The 23,334-nt window shown below is 36.9% G+C and overlaps 1 protein-coding gene across 3 annotated transcripts; it reads left to right on the top strand.

Moving 5' to 3' along the window:
* Window positions 1-274: 274 nt before the first annotated feature.
* On the top strand, window positions 275-20,358 carry mgarpa (mitochondria localized glutamic acid rich protein a). 3 transcript variants are annotated; one of them, XM_053505106.1, is made up of 7 exons: window positions 275-474; window positions 3,640-3,740; window positions 4,455-4,560; window positions 13,533-13,844; window positions 16,129-16,821; window positions 17,271-17,322; window positions 18,644-20,358. In XM_053505106.1, exons 1-6 carry the CDS (start codon window positions 387-389, stop codon window positions 17,288-17,290), a joined length of 1,320 nt encoding a protein of 439 aa, XP_053361081.1. In that variant the 5' UTR covers window positions 275-386; the 3' UTR covers window positions 17,291-17,322; window positions 18,644-20,358. The 3 variants fall into 3 exon arrangements, with proteins under 3 accessions (XP_053361081.1, XP_053361082.1, XP_053361083.1); XM_053505107.1 differs by lacking the exon at window positions 13,533-13,844 and having other exon boundaries at window positions 276-474; XM_053505108.1 differs by lacking the exons at window positions 13,533-13,844; window positions 16,129-16,821; window positions 17,271-17,322; window positions 18,644-20,358 and adding an exon at window positions 10,613-10,913 and having other exon boundaries at window positions 293-474.
* The last annotated feature ends 2,976 nt before the right edge of the window (window positions 20,359-23,334 follow it).

Below are 23,334 nucleotides of genomic sequence, written 5' to 3'. Positions count from 1 at the left end.
GAGTGTTACGTAGTACGCACAGTGTGAGTGGTACGCATGAGTTCATTCGATTTGACTCGCGCATAAATGTGTTGACACTTTAATCACCGAATCGGTTAATTTCTATTTTGTTATTATTTTCTGGCGAGAATTGTTTAAGTTTTCCGACAGTAAAAAAAAAATTAACAAAAAAAAATCGGAATTCTATGCTAGTTTTAATTAAATTGTAATGCAATAAGCAGCACATATATGCAAATCGACTCACCCAGAAAGACTCGGTTCATTAAACCGACTCCCCAGTCCCCTTTAATTTCTCCTGCTCTGCTCTCTGCTGTCTCACTTGAGCTGCTGCTGTACTGTAGCTCTGCCTCTTTTTTCTCTCCACAGTCGTCTCTCCCTGGAAGAAGATGATGTATCCGTGCAGGGCGGCTTTGCAGAGGTTTTCATCTCTGAGCAGACACTCCATGACACACCGTGTAATCCTGCACAGAGATGGTGAGAGATAACATGCTTTAAAGTTATGCTTTATGTAACTTGTCTAACCTTAAAATGTAATATCTGACACAGAAAAAGTCATCTATGTGCTATGCAATCATCTAAACAATGTATAATGCATGCACTAAATGGGAATTTTAGGTTTTTTGTTTAAAACATGTGCACGTGCATTTTTAAAGGGGGAGGTGAAGGTCAGATCATTAGATTTAACTTGTGTTACATTTACCGGCTTTTTAATGCATGAAGAAGTTTAAGTGAGGATTTTTTTACATTAAAAATGAATTTATTACTCCAACCCCCTTTTTCTGTTTCTTTTTATACAGTTATTACAGTTATTGTTAGACTGTAAGATAGGTTGTAATGTTTTTTTGTTGTACATACAGAGAGCATGCACAATCATGTGTTTAAAAAAATACTATACAGCATTGCTATCAAGAATTATTTTGAGCATTCTTTTTTTTGTTTGTTTATTAGATAAAATGTACTAGTAGGATTTTACATTCATGACCTTGGTTAGAGCTGGAAGGGGTGAGAGGAGGAGGGGCTGGAAAAATGACCCCATACGTGCATGTGTGTGTGTACATGTGCATGCATGCGTACACGTTTGTTCAATCGTGTGTGTGTTAAAGAGAAACCCACATTTAAACCCAACAACATGTCAAGGTTTAAAATGTCTTCCTACACCATATTATATTTTATGTTGTTATTGGTTACTTGATTATCTGTCTTTATTTATACAAATATATCAAACTCTAATAATCTGCACTGTACTCTGATTTGTCGAGGGCCGGAAGTGTTTTTTGTCCAGAGAAAGCCTTATCACTAACTCTTAAAGCAATTTAGGGATCGCTTTCAAGACCACTTAACCCCAAAATCTTGTTCAGTTTACTGAGTAAGAACACAATTGTTTCAGGCTCGGGAACTGTTGTCGAGTCTGTTTAGAGCGCTTTTACATTAGGCACGATTGATATGTACCGCGCCAAGGAATGATTTTTCCCTCCGCTGACCAGCGTTACCATTATTTTTGCAAACACTTTCATGTTTACAAGGGATGGGAGGAACCCCTGCCTCTTGATATGATATTATCACGATACTCCGGTGCCCATTCAATTAAAATTGTGATTCAACCTCACAATTTTTTTACACACTGTATCCCGATTCAATATTCCATTTTTCCTCAATTTTGTAACAATTTTAAACTCTTAAAAGGTTTAATAAGTAATTAAATGTATCCTATTCCTTTTAAGTTTTCTTACTTAAATCAAGCACAGCATTTAAATAATACAAACTAACTTCAAATACAGGAATTTAACATTTAACTTCGAATTGAGTTAAACAAAAAAAACCTACATTACTCGGCAGTGTGTACGATAAACAGTTATGATTCTATTTAAATAGTGTAAATAGTTCAGAGTGCACTACCTGTAGGATTATAAAGAAACCTGAAAACCAGCCAATTCTGAGTGAATAATCTTTATTATAAATGTAAAACCTTTTTAATTTTTTTAATAAAATAGATTTTAGAGTCAGTGTATTGATGATACGTGAATCACCACACTGAAGAATCACTGTTCATAATTGATTCGTCTTCTATTTTTATGATCTCCATTATGAACTCTTTAGGAAATAATGAAAACCTGGAGGGATAGAGCTGAACCGTCAATCTTGTGAAAGAAATGTGGTCGGGGGAAAAATCACTTAAACACTTTGTGAAGTAAAAAATAACTGTTAAAAAATTAAATAAAAAGCTGTGTTTAATAATGAAAGTAAGATTATTTTCACATACACACACACAGTCACGAGAACCTGTGGGACTGTGATTAAACAGATGTGTGTGAAAACCAGTGATTAGTGAGACTCATCAGAAAAAAGGCTTTGACTTTTCACAGGAGCATTAAGATCGGACTTTGGAGCGATGGGAAAGGGTCATGTGGTCTGATGAGTTCAGATTGATCCTGTTCCAGAGTGATGGGTATTGTACAAAAAAAAATTTGGGGGTCATGCGGTGGAACTTAAATTGTGCAGCTACAGTGAGTGTTCTAGGATTATTTTTTTATGACACAAACCTTTAGATAAGTTAGCTTGTCATCCATTATGATGAACTAGACGCGGAACATCCTTGTTAAAACGCCTGTCCAGTGTATAAACCCAAACCGCATACACACTTCTAAAATCCTACTGGATTAACGGATAGCAGGATGCCTTTTTTACCTCAGAAATCCGTGTTAGTTTACTCTGTCACCACATGCCATCTCTTAAACAAACATGCTGTGAGATTATGAGTGTGTGTGTGGAGTACACTTTGAATCCTGGAACATTACCAAATTAACCTTTACAAATAAATCTTAGACCTAGATTTATTTAATATAGAATAAGAAAATTTTATAATTTAATAACATCAATATTGTGAATGTTATGTTATCATACGCTTTTCTGAGAACTTTTTATAGCTAAAAAAAATCTTTAAATATCATTTATATGTTTGTGTCATTCAGTCCTGGTTTAGTATTGGCTCCTTAAATATTAGAACAAGTGTATTAGGAACATTTTCAGTTACTGATAGTATTAAGTGTATGCCTTGTACCTTTTTGAGAGATGTGTGTATTTCAGAAAGTTAAAAAAAAAAAAAAAAAAATTTTAAACCAGTACCAAATGTCACACTGTGTATTTGCATATGTTGTACCCTGACGTGTGTGTGTGTGTGTCTCAAATCGTGCAATTGTTTGTCGAATTTCAAGAGAAAGCTTTCTCTTTATTGCCTGTTTAAGATGTGTTGGGTCTCTTCTGTTTCACGGCACAACAACTCTATTTGTAAACAAGGATCAGGTAACTGTGGTCTAAAATTAATTTTTGATGTCAACCCTGTTGTGCGTCCGTACTGGAGGGTTGCGGTTTGTTTACAATGCTGTTATACTGAGACGATACAGACAATGGTCATTGCCATCATTTAATAATATGTTATATATGTACTTGTGTACTAATTTAATTTCGGCATACTATTGTTGCTATTGTGCAAATGATTTTGTCATTGTTTAAAAAAACATAGAAAAGCTTTAGTTGATGTTTTGCAGAAGCTGATTTGACTTTATTTATCTTATAAGAACATTAAATTGTTGATAACCATACGTCTTCCTGCACTCTCTCTCTCTCTCCCTCTTTCTGCAGTCGTTCCTCGGAGGCTCATGTCCTCTGTTCCTGGCGGTACTGGAGAGAACGTTATGTTAGTCCTGCTCTGTGGTGGAGCCTTCGCCGCTGCCGTGACTTATGTAAGTCCTACATTGTTTCAGGCCTACGAGTGTGAAAAGCAGCTTATAATAACAGACTCAAAATCATGTCTCCAAGCATCAGAAAATATAAGAACAGATCGTGGAAATCCTATCGTTATGATGTTCATCTTAATATAATTTTCTGTTTGATACCTGGACACTCAGGAATCCCTAGTAATGCAGACAAAACTGGCAAAGAAACCAGTCAAACGCTCTCTATATGTATTACAGATTTTTAATGTATACATCAAAAATAAATGGCAATCAGAATAGGATCAGTGTCTAAAACTACATGAAATAAATCCCGATGTTGGAACAAAACATACATTTCCTTTAATAATCGTTGAGATTGAGTAATTTATACAAGATTAGAATAGGAGACTCAAAAGCTACACACACATTTTTACTATCGAGAGAAAATTCATCATCATGTAAAACCCTTCTGTCCAACAAACATATTTTATTCAACTGTAATTCTTTTACTCCTGTTATTACTCCTTTTACTTCTCGTTTTATTTTCTTAAGTTTTTAAACAAGTAAATCCAAATTTAGTTCAAATTTACAACTTTTCTAGTTTTAACATTGGATAAAAAAAACTGACTCTCGCCATGAATATAGCCACCATAGAAGCTAGCATGGTGTTAAAAAAAAAAAAAAAAAAGGTAAAGCAGCTTTACTTTATTATGTGATAATTCTTTTCATTATTATTTACAGGCGTACAGGACGGTGTGTAGAGACAGCGCTCGCTTTACTGAGCGTATGACTGAGATTGCGGCACGGCCCAAGAACGAGGGCAAAACTAAACCATGGCCACCAAAGAGTAAGTCCACACACACACACACACACACACACACACACACACACAGAGCGAAGCATTCCCCAACAAACTATTCAGCTTAGTCAGTGTTTAAAGTGCTTACTGTGCACTCCAGAAGTGGGGGAGGGGGAGATACAGAGTCAGTAAGAGATTACAATAAGCGTCCGTTTTTTCCCTCCCAGTGTGATGAGGGTGAGTAGGTGAAAGGTCAGGTGTATTTTTAACCTTGAAGAAAGGTTACCTACCAAAAATAGCCCCACCGAGCCGCACTCATTTGAGAACCTGTCTTTTTAAAGTGATATTACAAAAAACAAGTGCAGTGTGAACTTGAAGAGAAGATCTTAGTTTATTAGGATTTTTTATAAATCATAATTTTTGTGATTAAATTGGTATGGGTTTGTTTTGATTAAGTAAAAAATAACTTGCCTGATTTTTAGGATTCGGAATGTGGAAGGTGTAAAGTTTACTTTTTTATATATATATAGAATTAGAAGAAGATGGGGTACTAACTTTTAAATGTGACACTTTCTTTAATATATACACTACCGTTTAAAAGTTTGGGATCACTTTCTAACTCCATGATCGTTCCTGATTCTTCTTTCATTCTACATTGTAAAGGAATGCTGAAGGCTCTGTAAAGACTTCATAACGCCTCTAATCTGAGGTGCTGTTAATTGGTCATTTTTCAGGCTGATAACTCTAAATGAACTTCTCGTCCGTAGCAGAGGTAGGTTTTGGTCTCGCCCTCCTGGGATGGCCTTCATGAGAGCCAGTTTCATTATGGTGCTTGACGGATTTTGCAAATGCGCTTGACAATACTGTTCTTGCAAGAACTATTACAGAAAGGCTGACCTCTGTGTCTTAAAATAACAACTAACTGTTGTTTTTGTTGTTGTTACGTAATTACCTAATTCCATATGTTATTTTATAGTTTTGAAATCCCCAGTATTGTTGTAGAATGTGAAAATAAATCACTAAACAAAAACAAAGAAATTTGCAAGTGACCCCAAACTTTTGAACGGTAATGTATATGAGTATACAATACGAGTCAAAAGTCTGTACACGCCTTCTAATTATTGTTTTTTCTTTTATGTTACTTGCTTTTTAGATTCATAGAACAATACTGGATTTATTCAAAAGCTACAACATAACACACATTATTAGGTAATTAAGTAACACCAACAGTCAGTTGTTATTTTAAGACACGAAGGTCAGCTGTTGAGTGCGTTTGTAAAACCCATCAAGCTCCATGATGAATCTGTCTCTCATGAAGACCTTCCCAGGAAAGCAAGACCAAAACGTACCTCTGCTGCAGAGGAAAAGATCATTTAGAGTCACCAGTCTTAGAAATCACCAATTAACTAACAGGACCTCAGATTAGAGCTGTTATGAAGGATTTACAGAGCAGAAGTAGCAGATACATCTCAACTGTTCACAGGGGATTATTGTAGATTTAGGACGCCTTCAGTGTTTTGTCAATTCACTAAATGAGGTGATATCTGGGCGTATACTATCAACAGCACAAGTTACACAGCATATTAATATATATATATATATATTTTTATATTAAATTAAATTAAATCAAATCAATTTGGGAGTCTACTCATGAGTCTAGGGCCGTAGCTACCGAATATTTTAGTAATTGAGTATTCTACAAAAAAATGTAATCGATTAATCAAGTAACCGGATAAAATGTACTTTTGCTTAATTAAAGGGCAATGTAAAATCTATAAAAGAAACAAAAATTAATTGCTTTTCTTTTTAAAGAAATCTTTTATTTTTTAAATGCATACAGCATTTTATCAAAAATAAACATTGTCATTATCCACAATACAAGGAATAGCTTAAAGTTGACGGAGATGAATTAAGTGCATTACAGTGCTATACATTCTTATTTTAAAGCCTTTTCTCAGATGCAAAAACGAAAAAAGGAATTTTAAGTGACTTTAAATTAGGGCTGTGTATTGGCAAGGGCCTCACGATACGATACGTATCACGTTACATGGGTCACGATACGATAAATCACGATATATTGCGATACAATACATATTGTGATATATTGCAATAGTTTGTATTAGTATGGGTGTCACATTATATTGACAACTTGATAAAGTAGGCAGCCGAATTAAAATTCCAATTTCAATTTATTTTCCATCCATTCCAATTCATTAGAACGGCACAGTGTAATTGAAGTCCATATTGTTATAAAACACTTAACACTTAAACAATCAACTAAAATGTATATGCTACTAAAGTTACATATAAATTAAATAAACAATTTATAAAACTAAAATAAATTTAAGCAAAAAAATTTAAGTTCATCAAGTAAACATAAAACTGGAACATAATGCTCTAATATAAGGTATTCATTGTCACCAAAACTCTCTTGCCTCCAAACTATTAGAAACTTAAGTGTCTAAAATATTTTGATAACTAATAAATGATTACATATTAACAGTGTTTTGACATGTAGCTTTACCTCTTCGTAAATTGTGGGCACTGCTCCGTCCGTTATGTGTCTACGAGTGGGGATCACGTAGCGCGGCTCCATAGTATTCACCATATGCCTGAAGCCGGCATTTTCAACCACACTATACGGCCGCAAATCCTTACAAATGAAATGCACAACTGATTCCGTTATCTTCTTTGCGCGAGTTGAGGTAGAAGGAAGCTTGTTAGTGATGTTATCCAGTGTAGTTTGCCTTAAATCAAGAGGTTTCGGCTGAGGTCGCAGTGCCGCTAATTCATCTGCGTGGTGTCTTGTTAAGTGATGACGCAAGTTCGTAGTGTTTCCTGAATATTTTAAGATAGATTTGCAAAGCTTACAAATGACATTTGTTTTGTCTAATTCGGTACTCCCTGGTATCGTATTGAAACCGAAGTGCAGCCACACGTCAGCCCTAAAAGCTGGAGGCATTTTTATATTTTCCGCCATGCTCACTCATGTTTTGCTTGCTTACTTGTTCTGATACCGTACTGCTTAGTGTTTTGTTAATAGCGAGTTAGTGACATCTATTGGAGCGGAGGAGGAGTTTTTTTGGCACAACTTGGATCGATACTTGAGGTTTGACTATCAATACACTATCGTAAAAGAAGTTATCGCGATAGTTAGATGTATCGATATTTTTGCACAGCCCTACTTTAAATATCAAAAAAACTTAAGCAAACTTTAAAATAAATAATTCTACAAAAACACCAAGTTGTGCAACTTAACTTTCAGAACTAAAAGTTTTCTTCTTTGGCTATTGTTTGTAATCGAAGTACTCGAATAATCAAGTTACTCAAGGAATCGTTTCAGCCCTACATGACTCAGTTATGGGAAAATAAATAAATGAAATACTGTACATATAACAACATACAGTACATTAATCTAGAAATAAAACTCCTAAAACTAGTAAAAAATAAACACCGCCCTTTGTTTTTGTTTGTTTGTTTGTTTGTTTATTTATTTTTCTATTACAGCATGGCCCAGTTATGATTTATTTTGTACATAATGCTGTTTAAAGACATGCGCTGTAATCTCAAACACATGCCAGATACAGCAATACTTCCGAACACAACCTTCCTTATCTAATCCCATCATTCCTCTGTTATGGGTTCCTCCATGTAAACACAGCAGTTAGGACCAGGCCACAGCGTATTACACATTACTTTCAGTACTCTATACCGCTGACAAACATCTCGATATACACTGGACCTCCATTAACACACACACACACCGTATTACAGTATATCGCTTTAGGTGTGTGTATGAGTATAAACCCATAGAAATATACTGTAGGTCGATAGTGGTGGGGATAAGTAAGCCATTTAGCACAACCAGTGATTTAGATTCAGGGCTGTGAACTCCTTACTGGGGACATGGTTTTATAGGATGTTATGTACTGTAGGTGATCTAAGTACAAGGGAGTAAAAGTGTAGTAGTAGTATTATTAGAGATTTGGTTTAGGCTTAATGGTGTAAATTGTTTGTAGAAACCTGTGCATCACCTGGCTTTAAAGTAACATTGATGTTGTATTTAATATTTAAACATTAAAGCTGTTCTTTTTGAAACTGGGCACCAGCGAGAAAGTCGATCTATGAGACGAGAGTGTTGTCTGGTGTCCCTCCAAGCCTGCAGCACTGCACAGCATTCCTTCGCTTTCAGAGCACAACTGTTATACAATAACATGTTATGTTTGTGCAGCCTTGGCGAATTAACACATCACATTTGGTATCCGTCACTAACGTTCACTTTGCTAATGACATCGGAAGAAAGAGAGAGGAGTATGTCGGTCAACCCAGACCAGGCCAAAAAAAAGTCAACTTCATAAGGGTGAAATTATTTTGCCGCATCAACTAAGGAGATTTGAAATGACTAGAACTGGATTAGAAACCTAGGGTTAACACTAGGGATGCACCGAAATGAAAATTCTGGGCCGAAAACGAAACCGAAATTTTTGGATGCACTTGGCCGAAAACCGATACCGAAACCGAAAATGGCTTCATTAAAAAACATGTTTAAAATATTTTTGTTTGTATTAAAAAAATGTTGCATATTGCAACTTTGCTGTCCTCATCTGAAACTTTAAAGTGCTTCCAAACCGCCGACATACTCCGTGTTTGATGCGTGATGACAGCGCGAACGAGACGGGAGGATGGGAGAGGCGTGGCGACAATTTCGGCTTTTATTTTCGGCGCTTTCTTACGTTACGGCCGAAACCGATAATGCTATTTCGGCCGAAAATTTTCGGCGGCCGAAATTTCGGTGCATCCCTAGTTAACACATTATCAAAAACCTGGAAGGATAGTGCTGAACCGTCAAAAAAACATGAATGGAGATCACTTAAACACTTGATGTAGTTGCCTGGTACAGAATCAACAGGGATCCTGACAGTCTGTATTAACACTCGTCAATATTGTGATGTTTACTGTCTCCACTGTAAGAGGTTTTCCGCTCAGAATGAATGCTCTGGAATTTGTGCTCTGTGGTTTTTCCTTTTTTCGTCTTTTAGAGAGAAGTAAAAAAAAGTGAGGGAGGCTAGAGTGTGCTATGATGGGGAAAATAATCAACTTTGAGGTGACGGGAAGAGTTCTCGGACAAAACGCGGTATTGTTACCAAAAAGTTTGAAAGTTTAGTTACTTACACTGGGTTTTTGGGTTACTATCAATCCAATGATGGACACTTCAAAGCATTTTTTGTAAGTCGTCTGGATAAGGTTGTGTTATTTTTATCAGATAAAAAGAGACACATTTGTTAAATACAATTTCAAGCTTTTTTTGTCTGTAGTGTCCATAACTTTTTATTTCTTTTAATTTAAATCCTTCAATGATCTTAACTGTCATTCAGATAAAACTGGCCAATCTGGATTTCACATAAAAGGACATAAACCTGAAAAAGTGTATTATTCTAAAATGCCAAATGTTAAACTGTTAAGATATCGGAGAATGAATTTGACATGGTTACGGACACTACAGATTTTTTTTTTTTCTTTTTATGCTTTGACCAAAATGCTAAAATAATTTAAGCAACAATTTTAACAGGTCATATGCTTCTAAAAGTTTATACCTCTTTTAGTGTCAATACTTTTAAGGAAATATGAATAATTTGCATTTTTTATGATTATTGTTTAAGGCGAGATAGTATAACTCTGAAAAATGGCCATTTTTGAACCACATACTGTATGAAATCATCTCTTAAACGGCTGACTTGAGATTTTAAGGCAAGCTAGACGAGTCACTTCCATCGTGAATAAACTTCAAAAGTAGCTTCTTTGGCACACACATTCACCTGTATTATATGTATAACATTAAATAAATAAAATCCACACCAGTAATGTGTTTATGCCATCTGCTTTGTCAAACCACACAATTAATGGGTAAAGATTTTGTATTTTCCTGGAAATGCACGCCCTCTAGTGTTTCTCTTTTCTTTTTTTCCATTAGAACATATTGCATGTGCCACCCCAGTGTACACTTTTATTTCCACTGCTTAAGTGTTAGTCACATACACAAGTAGTGTTTCTCTCTTTTTTTCCTTTCTTTTCTAACTGCCTCTCTTCTGACTTTTTCCAGACGACTAACTAACCGGTGCAGTTGAGTCTCCGGATCCGTCTGTCTGCCTTGCCCTTCCGCCGCACTCCTCCTTTTAACTTCGAGTCCTGCTGTCTGTCCTGTTCTGTCCTTTTCCTCGCCTGAAAACTCTGCCTCTCTTCTCACTCTGTGTCTCAAACCACTTTAGACAGGAGAGCTTGTTTCTTGTATAAAGTGTTGCTCTGGCTGTGCTTTTAACGTTTTGTCAGGAAGCCATGTAAAAGTCATATTTTCTCTTTTTCAAATCATTAAACCTGCAATGCAAAACAAAACCAAAAAAACCCAATGTGCCTCTGGTTCTGTCTGTGTGGTGAGGTCATTTTACAGGAAAGCATTAGTCCGTTTAATGTTCCTGTCATCTTTACCGTCCTCATGTCTCTTCGAAAGTCTGGTTGCCTTTCATCTCTTTTCTCTACTGTTTTTCCCGTGTGCCATGTAACTGGTTTTTAGTTCAATAGACAGCTTTGGGAGAAGATAAATCGTGTTTGAGGCCATGGACCAGGACAAGGGGAGAGAGATGTGAGGAATTAACAGTTTCCTAATAATTAGGAATGTATTAAACATCTTTTAGTTACATACACACATTCACTAATGCAGCAGTTTATTACATATACAGTACATGTGTCGTATGTACACTGGGGATACAGTGGTGAGTCCATGAAACTTTCTTCATGTTTCTGAAGACTATTCTCAAAAAATGCTTTAAAGTGCTTATAGCAAGGAAAAGGTACGAAGTATTTGCCCTCTTCCTTTTTTTTCGTATTTGTCACACTTCAATAATAGAGATCTTCAAACAAATTTTTTTATATTATAGATAGATAGTGAGTGAATATAAAAAATGCAGTTGATTTCATTTATTGATGGGGGGGGGCGGCATCCAACCCCACCTGCTACAATTCAAACCTAAAGGGGGCACAAATACTTTTTCCCAGCACTCAGTTTATTTATTCATCTATTTAAAACATATAAATCAATAAAAAAAAAAGATAACGCGCGCACACACGCAGCTCTAATAGTCTCTATTAGAATTAAATAGGTATAATAAGACTTGTATGTGTTTTCACATCAAATTAATAACTCCAGTAATTATTTAGTTAAAGGCTCTAAAATATCAGTTTGTATAAATTGTACCTTTTTTTCAGAGATAAGTTTATTAGGAATAAATAAGAGCATATATAACAATCTTTCTAATAGAGTAAATATAATAATGCATTATACTGTATACAGTTCAAGTAAGTGTGTGTTTTTTTTTTTTTTTTTTTTTAAGAATAAAGACAGTGTATTGTACCATGAGGTGTGAAGTGTCAGTAGAAATGTGTAGTGATTCAGTGAAAAAAGGGGAATGGATGTCAAACTGATGCCAATCTGGAAATAGAAAGTATCACACAGTGCTAGCCAAAAGTTTGGACACGCCTACTTAAATTTTAGAGTTTTCTTTATTTGTGGTATTAAGACACAAATCCACATTGTAGAACAATACTGAGACTTAACTATAAAATAATAGATTGAATTATGTGGTAAACTAACAAAGGTAAAATCTTTTAATTATTTAAAGTAGACATCCAAGAAGTGTTCTTCATATACAGGAACTCATTGTTGGAAGATAATTCCAGGTTCCACATGTTTCTAGCAGAGTGTCCTTAACGCGTTTTCCTAGACGTTGAAACTGAAAGAGGAGCAATTTAAAGATGTTTTAGCACTTTGGCCTTGCACCTCTAGGGTCGAGGGTTTGAGTCCCACCTTGGATCTGTGCGTGTGCATGTTTTCTCCACGCTTTGTGGGGGTTCCTCAGGTACTCTGATTTCCTCCAACAGTCCAAAGACATGCAGGTTCGGTTAATTGGTGTTCCAAGTTACACTTCGGGCAACTTGGTGTTCCCAATCATACACTAGGGGCAAGTTGGGAATTACTGGATGATGATGATGATGATGATGAATTAACTATGGAAGATGAATGAATACAATCCTGCAGATCTGAAGTTTGTGTAATTTGTTCAGAAACTGAAAATTTCTATATCAATTTTAGGTGCTTAGCTTATAATAAAATTATAAAAATTTAATCTAGAGTTTTTGATTAATCTAGATTAATCTAAGATTTTTGTTGCATAGCAACACAGGATTGCTTTCACTTTTCTTCCTGTCAGCTGTGTTTAAGGCTTGAACGAGCTGTAGCTTACAGTATGAGGAATCTGGGTTTCCATAGACTTTGTGGGGCTTCGCACAAATTCTTCCCGGACCTGATTGATGGTATCTTCTGATACTGGTGGTCGCCCCGCACAAACCCTCCTTTTTACATTTTTGTGTAACACTTGGTGTATTTTTGTATTTCCTCGAAATTGCATGCTGCACACTCTTGTTTGACTGTGTTCGAGCATATTCTAACACCAAAATGGCGTTTCATTGCTAGTGAATATCATTCTTCACCCTGAAAAAAGGAGAAAAAATAAAACATTAAACTTGGCCTATTCTCGCTAAATTATCTCAAATTTGAAACGAGATGTGTAAAAACGCACTATGTTGTTAGACTACGGAACGATGTGAAAAAATACCCTGTATTCATATCACGATTCGGGGAATGTAAAAGCTGCTCACATAATAAAGGGTCAAAGGCAGGTAAAGAATTATTAACTAATGTTATGTTCATAAAGGGTATGCAACCCCTTTTTTTTTTTTACTTTTAATTTCTTGGTACAAAAAATTTGACCATTCTGTTGCTGAAGGAATCTGTAAAACCAGCTCGGAGTAAAGTTCCTATGATTTTCAAAGGAATTTTACCAACAGGTGTGCAAACTTTTGCAGTCACCTGTTCATATTAAATATCTCCAGTCTACCTCTAGGTACATTTTAGCCACTGACCAAATAATGGAATTTTAACCTCCTTCTCCATCTTCCTGCACATGAAGATGCAGAGAAATTGGCAGCGGTAGCGGCTCCTTCTGAGGCAAAAGTGGAAGAAGCAGCGCCGGCGACCGTGGAGCTCCCTGCCGAAGTTAACCGAGTAGAACCCGCCTCCGTGGTGGAGACGGTCGCTGAGGTAGTCGCAGAGGCGGCGGAGGCGGTCGCCGAGGTGGCCGGCGTCGTCGAGGAGACGGCTAAAGAGGTGGCGGCAGTGGCTCACGAGGTGGAGAAGGTCGCGGAGGAGGTGGAGGCTGCGGCCAAGGAGCTGGAAACTCCTGCACTTCCTGTTGTGGAGGAAACGGCCGATGAAAGAAACGGTACGGAAGCAGCCTCACAGGAGGAGGCTAAACCTGAGGCGTGAGGGGTGTTGGGAGACACACACACATGAACACGCGCGCACACACAGATTAAAAGGTATATATTTTAAACAATAAGAAAACATATTACAATACAAACATTTATTTATCTAAATAAGATACACAAAGGGTGTTTTGCAGTTATTTATTTTATTAGCGTTTGAGAGATTTCTACAAAGCCTGAATATCTTTAAACAGAGTAGTTTATTATAGTAACATTCTGACCTAAAGGGAAACTCCATCAACAACAACTTCCATATTACTATTAATACTTAACATCACTTATCAACTAATAATTATAAAAAAAAATTCATTGACTTATTCATCTGTTTTTACTTCACGGTTGAAGATGTTACCCACAATACCCTTTGACTCCCTGCACATAGCGGTGCCAGCGGGATTTAACCTTAGCGTCATCTCTATATAGAGTGAGTGATGCAGCGGCACTCTTTTTTGGCGTCTTACCAGACATCTCGCCTTTTAATTTATCCATACATGCACCTCTTTATCCCAGTACTGCGCTGCACTTAATAATGTTGCACTCACGGGTTCGGTTTCGCGTTTAAAAGGCACATTGCATTCTGGGAGATGCAGCCCACAGAGTATTTGCACTAACTTGCCACTTCATTTGCGTATGCATTTTATTGCATTTTTTTTTTTTTTTGCCGTTATGCATTTCATTTAAGAATGGGTGGAGTTTCCCTTTATGTTTCGCAGTTAATAAAGTTAACACACCTGTATATTTCAGATAACATTGTATATCTGAGAGAAGCTGAAAATCCCCAAAAAATCTCTTTATATTTTTATATCTGTTGCCTCTATGTGCTTAGCCAGGTCAGGGATAATACTGTACCTTTTAGTTTATAAGTATTAACTAAAAAAACACCGTGGACTTTGTGCTACCTGTGAAAATGTGACCAAATATCTTACCAGCAGTGTTTCCTCTTCTTTTCTGTGCCTTATACAGTATGTGCTAGACCTGTTCTTAGCTATTCTACATTTGCATCTAAACTTAACATTTGGATATACAGTACCAGGATAATCCATAAGATCCAACTAACCTTTAACCTGCCCTACCTCTTTAAATGCATGCGAAAACACATTTGTTGTTATTTTTTTTTCTTTCAAGTGTCATATTGTAAATCTGTCATACTTTCTCCCAAAAAAAAGTTTAGCTTTTTCTGCCACACATCACTCGATTTGTACAGGCCGCTATACTGTGAAATTACCTTTTAGTTCTTATGAGCCATAAATATCACCCAAAAGGAGTCGAATGTGTCTGTGATTGTGTGTTTTTTTTTCTTTTCTTTAAATAAATACAGTATGCACATGTAATCTTACTCTAACTAATTGCTTAACAAGCCAAAGTATTTCATATTTTTAAGCTGTGAATAATCATGTACGTGGAGTGGTCAAGGAAATTCAAACTATTTAATAAAGTGTTCGAACGCAACACTGTTTTGTGTTTTATTTCTGTTTTTTAAACCAACATCCCAAATTTTTATAAGTGAATCCTCATTTTCTAAACAGTTTTTTTATTACTATATTGTACTAATACAGTATTCCCAGTTGTGTGTACATTTCTTAGTGATATTTGGCAGTAAAGTCTGGTATCTTGTTTTATGTACAGTAGCAGTTGTCTGATTTGCATGCTTAAATAATCCTTAAACTGTTTCAGTTATGTATGTATGATCTCAACCCAAATTGGCATGTTTTGGAGTGAAGTGTTCCACAGTGCTCTCAACCAACACCATTAAAACACCAGCCAAAGGAAATATTCATTTTGGAAATGTTAATCACCACTTCCAGAGACTTGGTTTCCAAAACCCATTGCCAAGACACGCTAAAGCTGTTTAGACTGCTTGTCATTGTCCAGAACCTTACTGAGACACGTATTGTTGGTTTTTCGTTATGTTGGTCATTCAAGAAATGGTGCAGTGCCTTAGTTGTTAGCACTGTTGCCACAAACCTCTAAAGTTGGCAACAAATTTATTTGCATGGAGTTTGCATGTTCTACACATGTTTGGTGGGTTTCAAAACAAAATCCAAAGATGTGATGTAGTATGACTGGCATATCTAAATTGCTTATAGTGTACTATTAGGTGTTTTTGTGTGTGCACTTGTGCTCTTGATGGGTCCCTTCCAAAATATACTCTTGCCTTAATAGTGGAACAGTTAAGTAAATTGGATACACAAGCTTACATTTTTTGACAGTACAAACTCAGCTTTTCATTTTGTTTTGCAGCAACCCAGGATCTTACAGAATTGGTTGCTGCTTCAGTTGAGGTTGAGCCAGTTGAAGTTAAGCTAGAAAAGCCAGGTGAGGCCCTTGCTACACCTGTAGCTGAAGAAGCACTGGTTGCCCTTGTAGAAGAAACGCCAGTAGTTGAGGAAACCCCAGGAGTCAAGGAAGCCTCAGTTGCCCAAGCAGTTATGAAGGTAAAGCCTTCACCTGAAGTAGAGGAAGACCCTGCTTTCCCAGTAGTTCAAGAGGTACCAGATACACCAGAAGTAGAGAAAGCTTCTGTTGCCCCAGTAATTGAGGAGGTAACCGTTACCTCAGCAGTTCAGGAGATACCAGTTACCCCAGTGGTAGAGGAAGCTGCTGTTGCTCCAGAGGTTGAGGAGGTAACAGTTGTAGAGGAAGTGCCAGCAGTTGCCACAGCAGCAACCGAAGCTACCAAGGTGCCAGTCCCCTCTGAATCTCCAGTAGTCTCAGGAGCTACTGAAGCCACAGTGGTCACAGCAGGTTCAGAAGCAGTTGAAACCACAGCACTCCCTGCTGCTCTGGACGAATCAGAGTCTAAGCATGAATATGTAGTAGTCATGTTGGAGGAAGACCCAAAAACAGAAAAGAAGCTTAGGGTACTGGACATGTCCCCCAATAGTGGGAACATCCCAGCTCCAGAGGATGAGAATCCAGCAGAACTCGTTACAGGTAATTAGCTTTAACACCACAAAGTACTTGTTTATTATATGCCCCAGAAAATGACAGAAAAATCAATGAGATTCTGTGGCTTTAAAATCTGTTAACCCGAGTGTGAAATGACATTTTCTCCAGCAAGTACTGAAAAAAATCACTTTATTTAGGAATAACAAGTCACAATCTTTTATAAATACTCTACCATCAGTAATCAACAGTTTAGGAAATATTTTCAGCAATATTAGATTAAATATAAAGTGGTTTAAAGTTAACCGTTTACCACCTATTTAAAAAAAAAAATAATTATATATTGTAAATATTACATTTATTATAGAATTGATATTATATACGTAAAAGTTCCAAAATTGTCTGTAGTGTATGGTGATGATATCTACATGAAATTGGGTTTTAGTATAAAACTGTCCTCTTTGAAACTTTAAGACAATAGAATTCTTCCTCAACAGGACACGCGCCACCTGCTTAAGATACAGATGCTCTGATAGGAGGGTTAATAAGGTAATTCTTTTTGTTTTTTTAAATTAATTATTTTTTTATCACTTTTTTTATACATCAGATACAGTTTTTAAAAAAATCAGTCTTCATCCAGTTTCATCAGCCTCATCACATGCTTACTGATATCTTTTAGGATGCAGTGTGACTAAAACCAAGCTCATACTTACAATTATGCAAGCTCCCATTCACCAAATACTCACCTACAGTATTTACCTTTTTCTACTTTCTAATTAATAATAATAATAATTTTAAAGAAATCAAGAGTCAGTTAGTCTCAGGCAACCTCACCAAGCGATTAAGTGATCTCCGAAAATGCTTATTTGTTAATTTTGTTTGATCACATTAATATTTTCATAAAGTAAATGGAATGGTCCAGCATCCGGCGTAAAATCTGTGCCAAGTTGCTGTGCAAACTATATTCCGCTGTGGCGACCCCCTGCTGGAAATGGAATGGTCCAGCACTATCCTTCCATGTTTTAATAATGTATTGGACGCTTCTTAACTAAATTCATGGCAACTAATTCTTGACACATTCAGCAAGTTGTTTTCTTTGCTTAAAGCAGGCCTGTAATTTGACCCCTCTGAAACACAGTAACATCTTTTCCATGACCATAGGATACATCTCCTGACATGGTTGTTTAGGAAAGGAGAAGCCACTCACTGCATCAGTTGGGGTTAAAGTAATTTTTGCCAGCTGTAATATATTAATGGTTGGAGTACAATAAGTCTCTGACGTACGAACAAGTTTCATTTCGAGAGCTCGTTTGTCAGTCCAGTTTGTTCTTAAGTCCATTAAACATTGTTTAGGTACTAGGATACTGACACATTCGGCTATACACAGTATAAAACTAACATGTTCCATGATCTTGTCCTTGTTCTTTAGAATCGTGCCAATGGTTGAGCGATTCATGTTAAAAGAATAAGAAATGTCTGCCATCTTCTTACCTCGCTCTATTCTCTCAAGTATTTTCACTTTTGCGCCATTGCTATTGTTTGGCGCTTCTTAGCAGGACCAACTTCATTGCCTGTGCTTTTACGCTTGCTTCTGGACATCCCCGGATGCACGTTGTACACCTGAGATGTGATTTAACTTCCGCAAGTGAACATGCACGCTTTGCACTTTGTGCACTTTGTGCTTTTTTTGTATTATTAAAAGTTTGTAACTCGGATGTTCAGAAGTAGGGGACCTACAGTAAATTGCTCATAAATATTTGCTATTAAAAACACTGCAACTTTTTGTTGCTTGACCAGGTAGGGTATCTCAGTTGATGAGCTACATTTTGGGAAAGTAAAAATATTTAAATCTGTCTCTCTCTCTCACCAGATGTCCTGGTATAGATCACCTGTGCCTTGATGAAGATTACTCGATGTGCCTTTCTCCATTTTAGCCCCCATCTCTCCCCACACTTTTACTTTCATTTCGGACGGATTCCCCTGCACGGATTTGGCCTTGACAGAGACACGGGAACCTCTTTATACAATTCTGTTTGTTTACACAAACCATTTTGTGAGCTGTTACTGAACCATGTTTACTCCACTAATAACAAAACACTTTACAGCACACACAATTAGAGCACAGGTTTCCTACCGTGATCCTGGAAAACCTCCTGTTCTGTACACACCTTGAATCAGCTAAGAAAACATACCATTCTTATTTGAAGTGTGTGTTGGAGCAGAGAAAACATTAAAATAAGGAATGGGGAAACAAGGTTAAGAACCTGCAGTAAAAGATATTTCATATTTATGTTTTTTTTTTATCTATTCTTATACCAGCTTTCACAAGGTACACCTTAATAACGCCAGGATACAGCGTTCTCGATGTGCAAGATGTGAGACACTGTGAATTACCAGGTATTTGTTTTGCTTGAACGTTCTCAAGCACTTTCCTAACCACATTATTGTGCATAGAAGTTTCTTTACCTACCTCAAACCTCACTAAAGCTAGATGTTGCCATGGTAACAGTATCAGACCAAACCACGAGTATGCTTACACCTTTTTTTGCAGCAGCTATCTTTTATCTCAATGAAACACCTTCCTTAGTGCTCAAGATGATATTTTATACATAGCTCAAATTTTGAAGCATTAAGGAATTTTGTAAGCGTGTCTGGACTCGGACAGCGATCATTCTCGGCAGTGGAGTATTACGACTCGTTTCTACCTCACCTCAAACCTTACCTCCACCTTGAGGCGCATTAAATATATTTATACCAAAATACAGTATGTTGTCGTATGTTATGTAAATATGGATCTGATTTGTTGGCTGGTGATGTGTTTTATAGTTTGGCTATGCTGACGTCTTAGGGTGCTCAGCCTGGACAAACGGCTTTGTGGGTAATGTAGGGAACTGCTAAGTGGAACTAGACCAATAATATCAGTGAAAGAATTCAACATAAAATTTTTATTGCAGAATTTTATTACCTCATACTAATTAAAAATTAATTTGTAACTCGATCAGGGTGGAGTTATTTGTTGTTTTTTTTCAATTTTAAAAGTTTTTTTTCTAGGTACAAATTTTTTTTCAGCCAGCACAAAGATCCTCTGTACATTACCGCCGTCTTCTTAGCATGTGCTATCGACAAATGTGAATCAACAAATGGTTAAAAAATTTTTTTAAATAATCTATCAGGAATCCAAAATCATTATACGGTATTAATCATTATACAGAAGTGTAGCTGTGTGGATTTATTATTCATCTACCACAGCTTCAGCGTTATAGATTTGTTCTAGATTTTGTAGATCATTAAAAGTTCATTAATAATAAAACCAGACATGGCCAAAATACAGCGGTTTTAAAGCTTTCTTATGAACAAACACCTGTTTCAGTTTTTCCCCCCATATCAGTTTAAAACGGGGTTAGCAAACTGACTGTAACCTTGACTTATGCAGAAGATTTTTTCATGTTTGGGGCATTTGTGGTGGTGGTGGTGTGTTGACGAAATGTTGCTGTCCTGCTGTTCGGCATGTGCAAGTGTGTCAGTGGTGGTTATGTGTAAATGTACCACTTCAGTGTTAAAAAATAAATAAATAAAGGGAATCAAAATTGTGGTGGTAATACATTGTGGTGTGGTTTATTTCTCAATTAATTGCACTGTCATTTAAATCTTAATTTATCATTTTAACAAATTTTTTAAGCATTTATAAATTTATTTTAATTAAAAAAAATTTCAGTATTTCAGTGGTATCATCAAATATCTTATTTGTTTTCCTTATAAATCAATAATAAAGTACTGCACTGGTTTGAGTGATGTCATTAAATACTGTATCATTATTATAATCGTTATGGATTAAATCAAATTGCTGCAGATTTAAAACCCTAACACTAGGTATTGTAGTTGAGTCACAGCAATCGTCAACTATCGACTCGTTTTCTTAAGAATCAAAAATGAATTTGTTGTAAATTTATTTGTTTAATCAAACATTGACACTTTGGCTTGTGAATAAACAAATGAATCATGGAATAGCAGATTCAGTTGTATCATAAAAAATTAACTTACTGCTTTATAAATTAAATGTCAATTTGATGAAATTTAGTGTTATTGTCTATGGATGGGAATCGCCAGGGATCACCTGATACGATATTATTGGGATTTATAATATCCCAGATTTAATATTGTTTGTTTTAGATTTTGTTAACATTCAAAACAAACTTGGCAAATAATTTGTTCCTACAACAAACAATGCTGTGGTGTCTTCCAATGTGTGAATAGTTTAGAGTGCTCCACCTGTAGGGTTATAGAGAATCTGCAACATGTTACGTCTTTTGGCTGCCCCCGTCGAGGAGTCACCACAGTGGAATATCTGATACGCAAAACAACTTGGCGCAACCTTCCCATTTTATTCAGGCTTGCGATCAACACAGCATCCAGTGGCTGGGGTTTTGGAAAACATATATACTCAGCAAAAAAATAAACGTCCTCTGACTTTCAACTGTTTTTACTTTCAGTAAACTTAATGTGTAAATATTTGTATGAACACAAAGAGTCAACACCATAAGACATAAACTAAAAATGTTTCACAATGTGTCCCTGAATGAAGGGAGGCTCAAAATCAAAAGTACCAGTCAGTATCTGGTGTGGCCACCAGCTGCTTGAAGTACTGCAGTGCATCTCCTTCTCACGGAATGCCTATTGCGGACAGTCTGAGCACTGATGGAGGGATTGTGGTATTCCCTGTAGCGCTGTCTTAGGCGTCTCACAGTGCGGACATGGCAATTTATTACCCTAGCCACATCAGCAGTCCTCATGCCTCCCTGTAGCATGCCTAATGCATGTTCACGCAGATGACCGGGACCCTGGGCATCTTTCTTTGGGTGTTTTTCACAGTCGGTAGACAAGTCTTTTTAGTGTCCTACGTTTTTAGAACTGTAACCTTAAATGCCTACTTTCTGTAAGCTGTTAAGGTCTTAACGACCATTCCACAGGTGCATGTTAATTAATTGATTATGGTTAATTGAACATGCAAGGAAAACATTGTTTAAACCCTTTACAATGAAGATCTGTAAAGTTATTTGGATTTTTACAACATTATTGTTGAAATACACAGTCCTAAAAAAAGGGACGTTTCTTTTTTTGCTGAGTATACAAGCTAGAGTTTTACCTGCGTCTCTGCCTACATTAAGATCCCGAAGCCTGCGTGCTACCAATACCTGCGAATAGAGTGTGGGGTCAACTCACTGCTGCTTCAATGTTTCTGCAGCCCTTAATTATTTCTGATGTATGCACCATCAATGTAGACGCGTTGCGGTCTGATTCGGGTTTCAGTAGCTATGCGCTCAGCCTAGCATACCCGTTTTTGCCATAGACGACACTACTGTTACATTCAGTAAGGAAAGCCTGTGACATACTCAGTATGACAAAAGTTAATGATGGAGCGTCTGTGACATGCTAGAGTCACGATGAAAAAAATACTCTATACTGGCTTATGACCAAGCATGAGTATGTACATTGTGAAAAGAATAGGCCCGAGAACAGACCCATGAGGGACACCACAAGGGAGAATGAAAGGGTTTCAATGATCCGAACTCGGATCATTGATCACTGACATATATAATAGGTGCCCCCCCAGAGCAGACCCAGAAAGTCCACAAACCTTGTAAAGACACAAGTAAGATAGTCAATGGTGTCGACTCCGGCTGTCAAATCAACTAGGATCAGAGTGGAGGAACAGCCCAATTCAGCAGTCATCTGTAAGTCATTTAAACATGGAGTAGTGCTGGGTCAGTACTGTGGCACAGTCAGAAACCACACAAAAACTTCTCCCACTCAGTGCATGCGTGGAGTTTGCAAGTTCTCCCCGTGCTTGGTGCATCCTCTGGGTGCTCTGATTTCCTTCTACAGTCCAATGACATACAAAATAGGGTAACAGGTATTCCCAAATTGCCCGCAGTGAGTGAGTAAATATCTGAGAGTGTGCGACCCCGTCCAGGGTGTACTCTGTCTAGTAGAGATGGGGATAAACGTTGAATCAGTTGTGTATCATAATCCTTTTGTGCAACAATTTATGTATCGCCAAATTGACTCCAAAAACATTTAATATATAGATTTTTGCATTTAAGGTGGTAAAATTTTGCAGTTCTGCTATAATCATACAGGTGGTGCACTGTAAACCATACACGCAGCACAGCATCCTGTATCAAAGAAGTGAATTCTAAAGAAATCTTGGAAAATGTTTATTAAATTGCAATACTTACAGAATCACAAAACAAATTGAATCAACCTTCATAAGTCAGTGTGCCAAAGTGCCAAAAGACATTGTCCAGTGTACACCGGGAGCTGTGCAGCTGGTGCGATTCTGACCACATGCATTACCATGTCTGCTACTTCATCATGGACAGCAAGTTAGAGCAAAGTGCGAACGTGAAATTCTGTGTGAAACTGGGCGAATCTGCCACAGAGATATTAGACATGATTCGGCAAGTTTACAGCGATGCTGCAACGAGTCATTCAAGGTGTTTTGATCAGCACACTTCAAGAGGGAAAGAACATTACTGGAAGATGATGCAAGATCGGGAAGAC

This window comes from Clarias gariepinus, chromosome 10 (assembly GCF_024256425.1).
Source record: "Clarias gariepinus isolate MV-2021 ecotype Netherlands chromosome 10, CGAR_prim_01v2, whole genome shotgun sequence".
NCBI classification, from domain to species: Eukaryota; Metazoa; Chordata; class Actinopteri; order Siluriformes; family Clariidae; genus Clarias; species Clarias gariepinus.
Note: the sequence above shows the minus strand (reverse complement) of the source record. Positions and strands in the feature narration are given on the sequence as shown.

Bases quoted from the DNA above. Each gene is read 5' to 3' on its own strand.
- mgarpa (XM_053505106.1), top strand. From the start codon at position 387: ATGATGTATCCGTGCAGGGCGGCTTTGCAGAGGTTTTCATCTCTGAGC. The intron at 475-3,639 runs GTGAGAGATAAC...CTCTTTCTGCAG, and splicing joins TGTAATCCTGCACAGAGATG to TCGTTCCTCGGAGGCTCATG. The intron at 4,561-13,532 runs GTAAGTCCACAC...CTGCACATGAAG, and splicing joins TAAACCATGGCCACCAAAGA to ATGCAGAGAAATTGGCAGCG.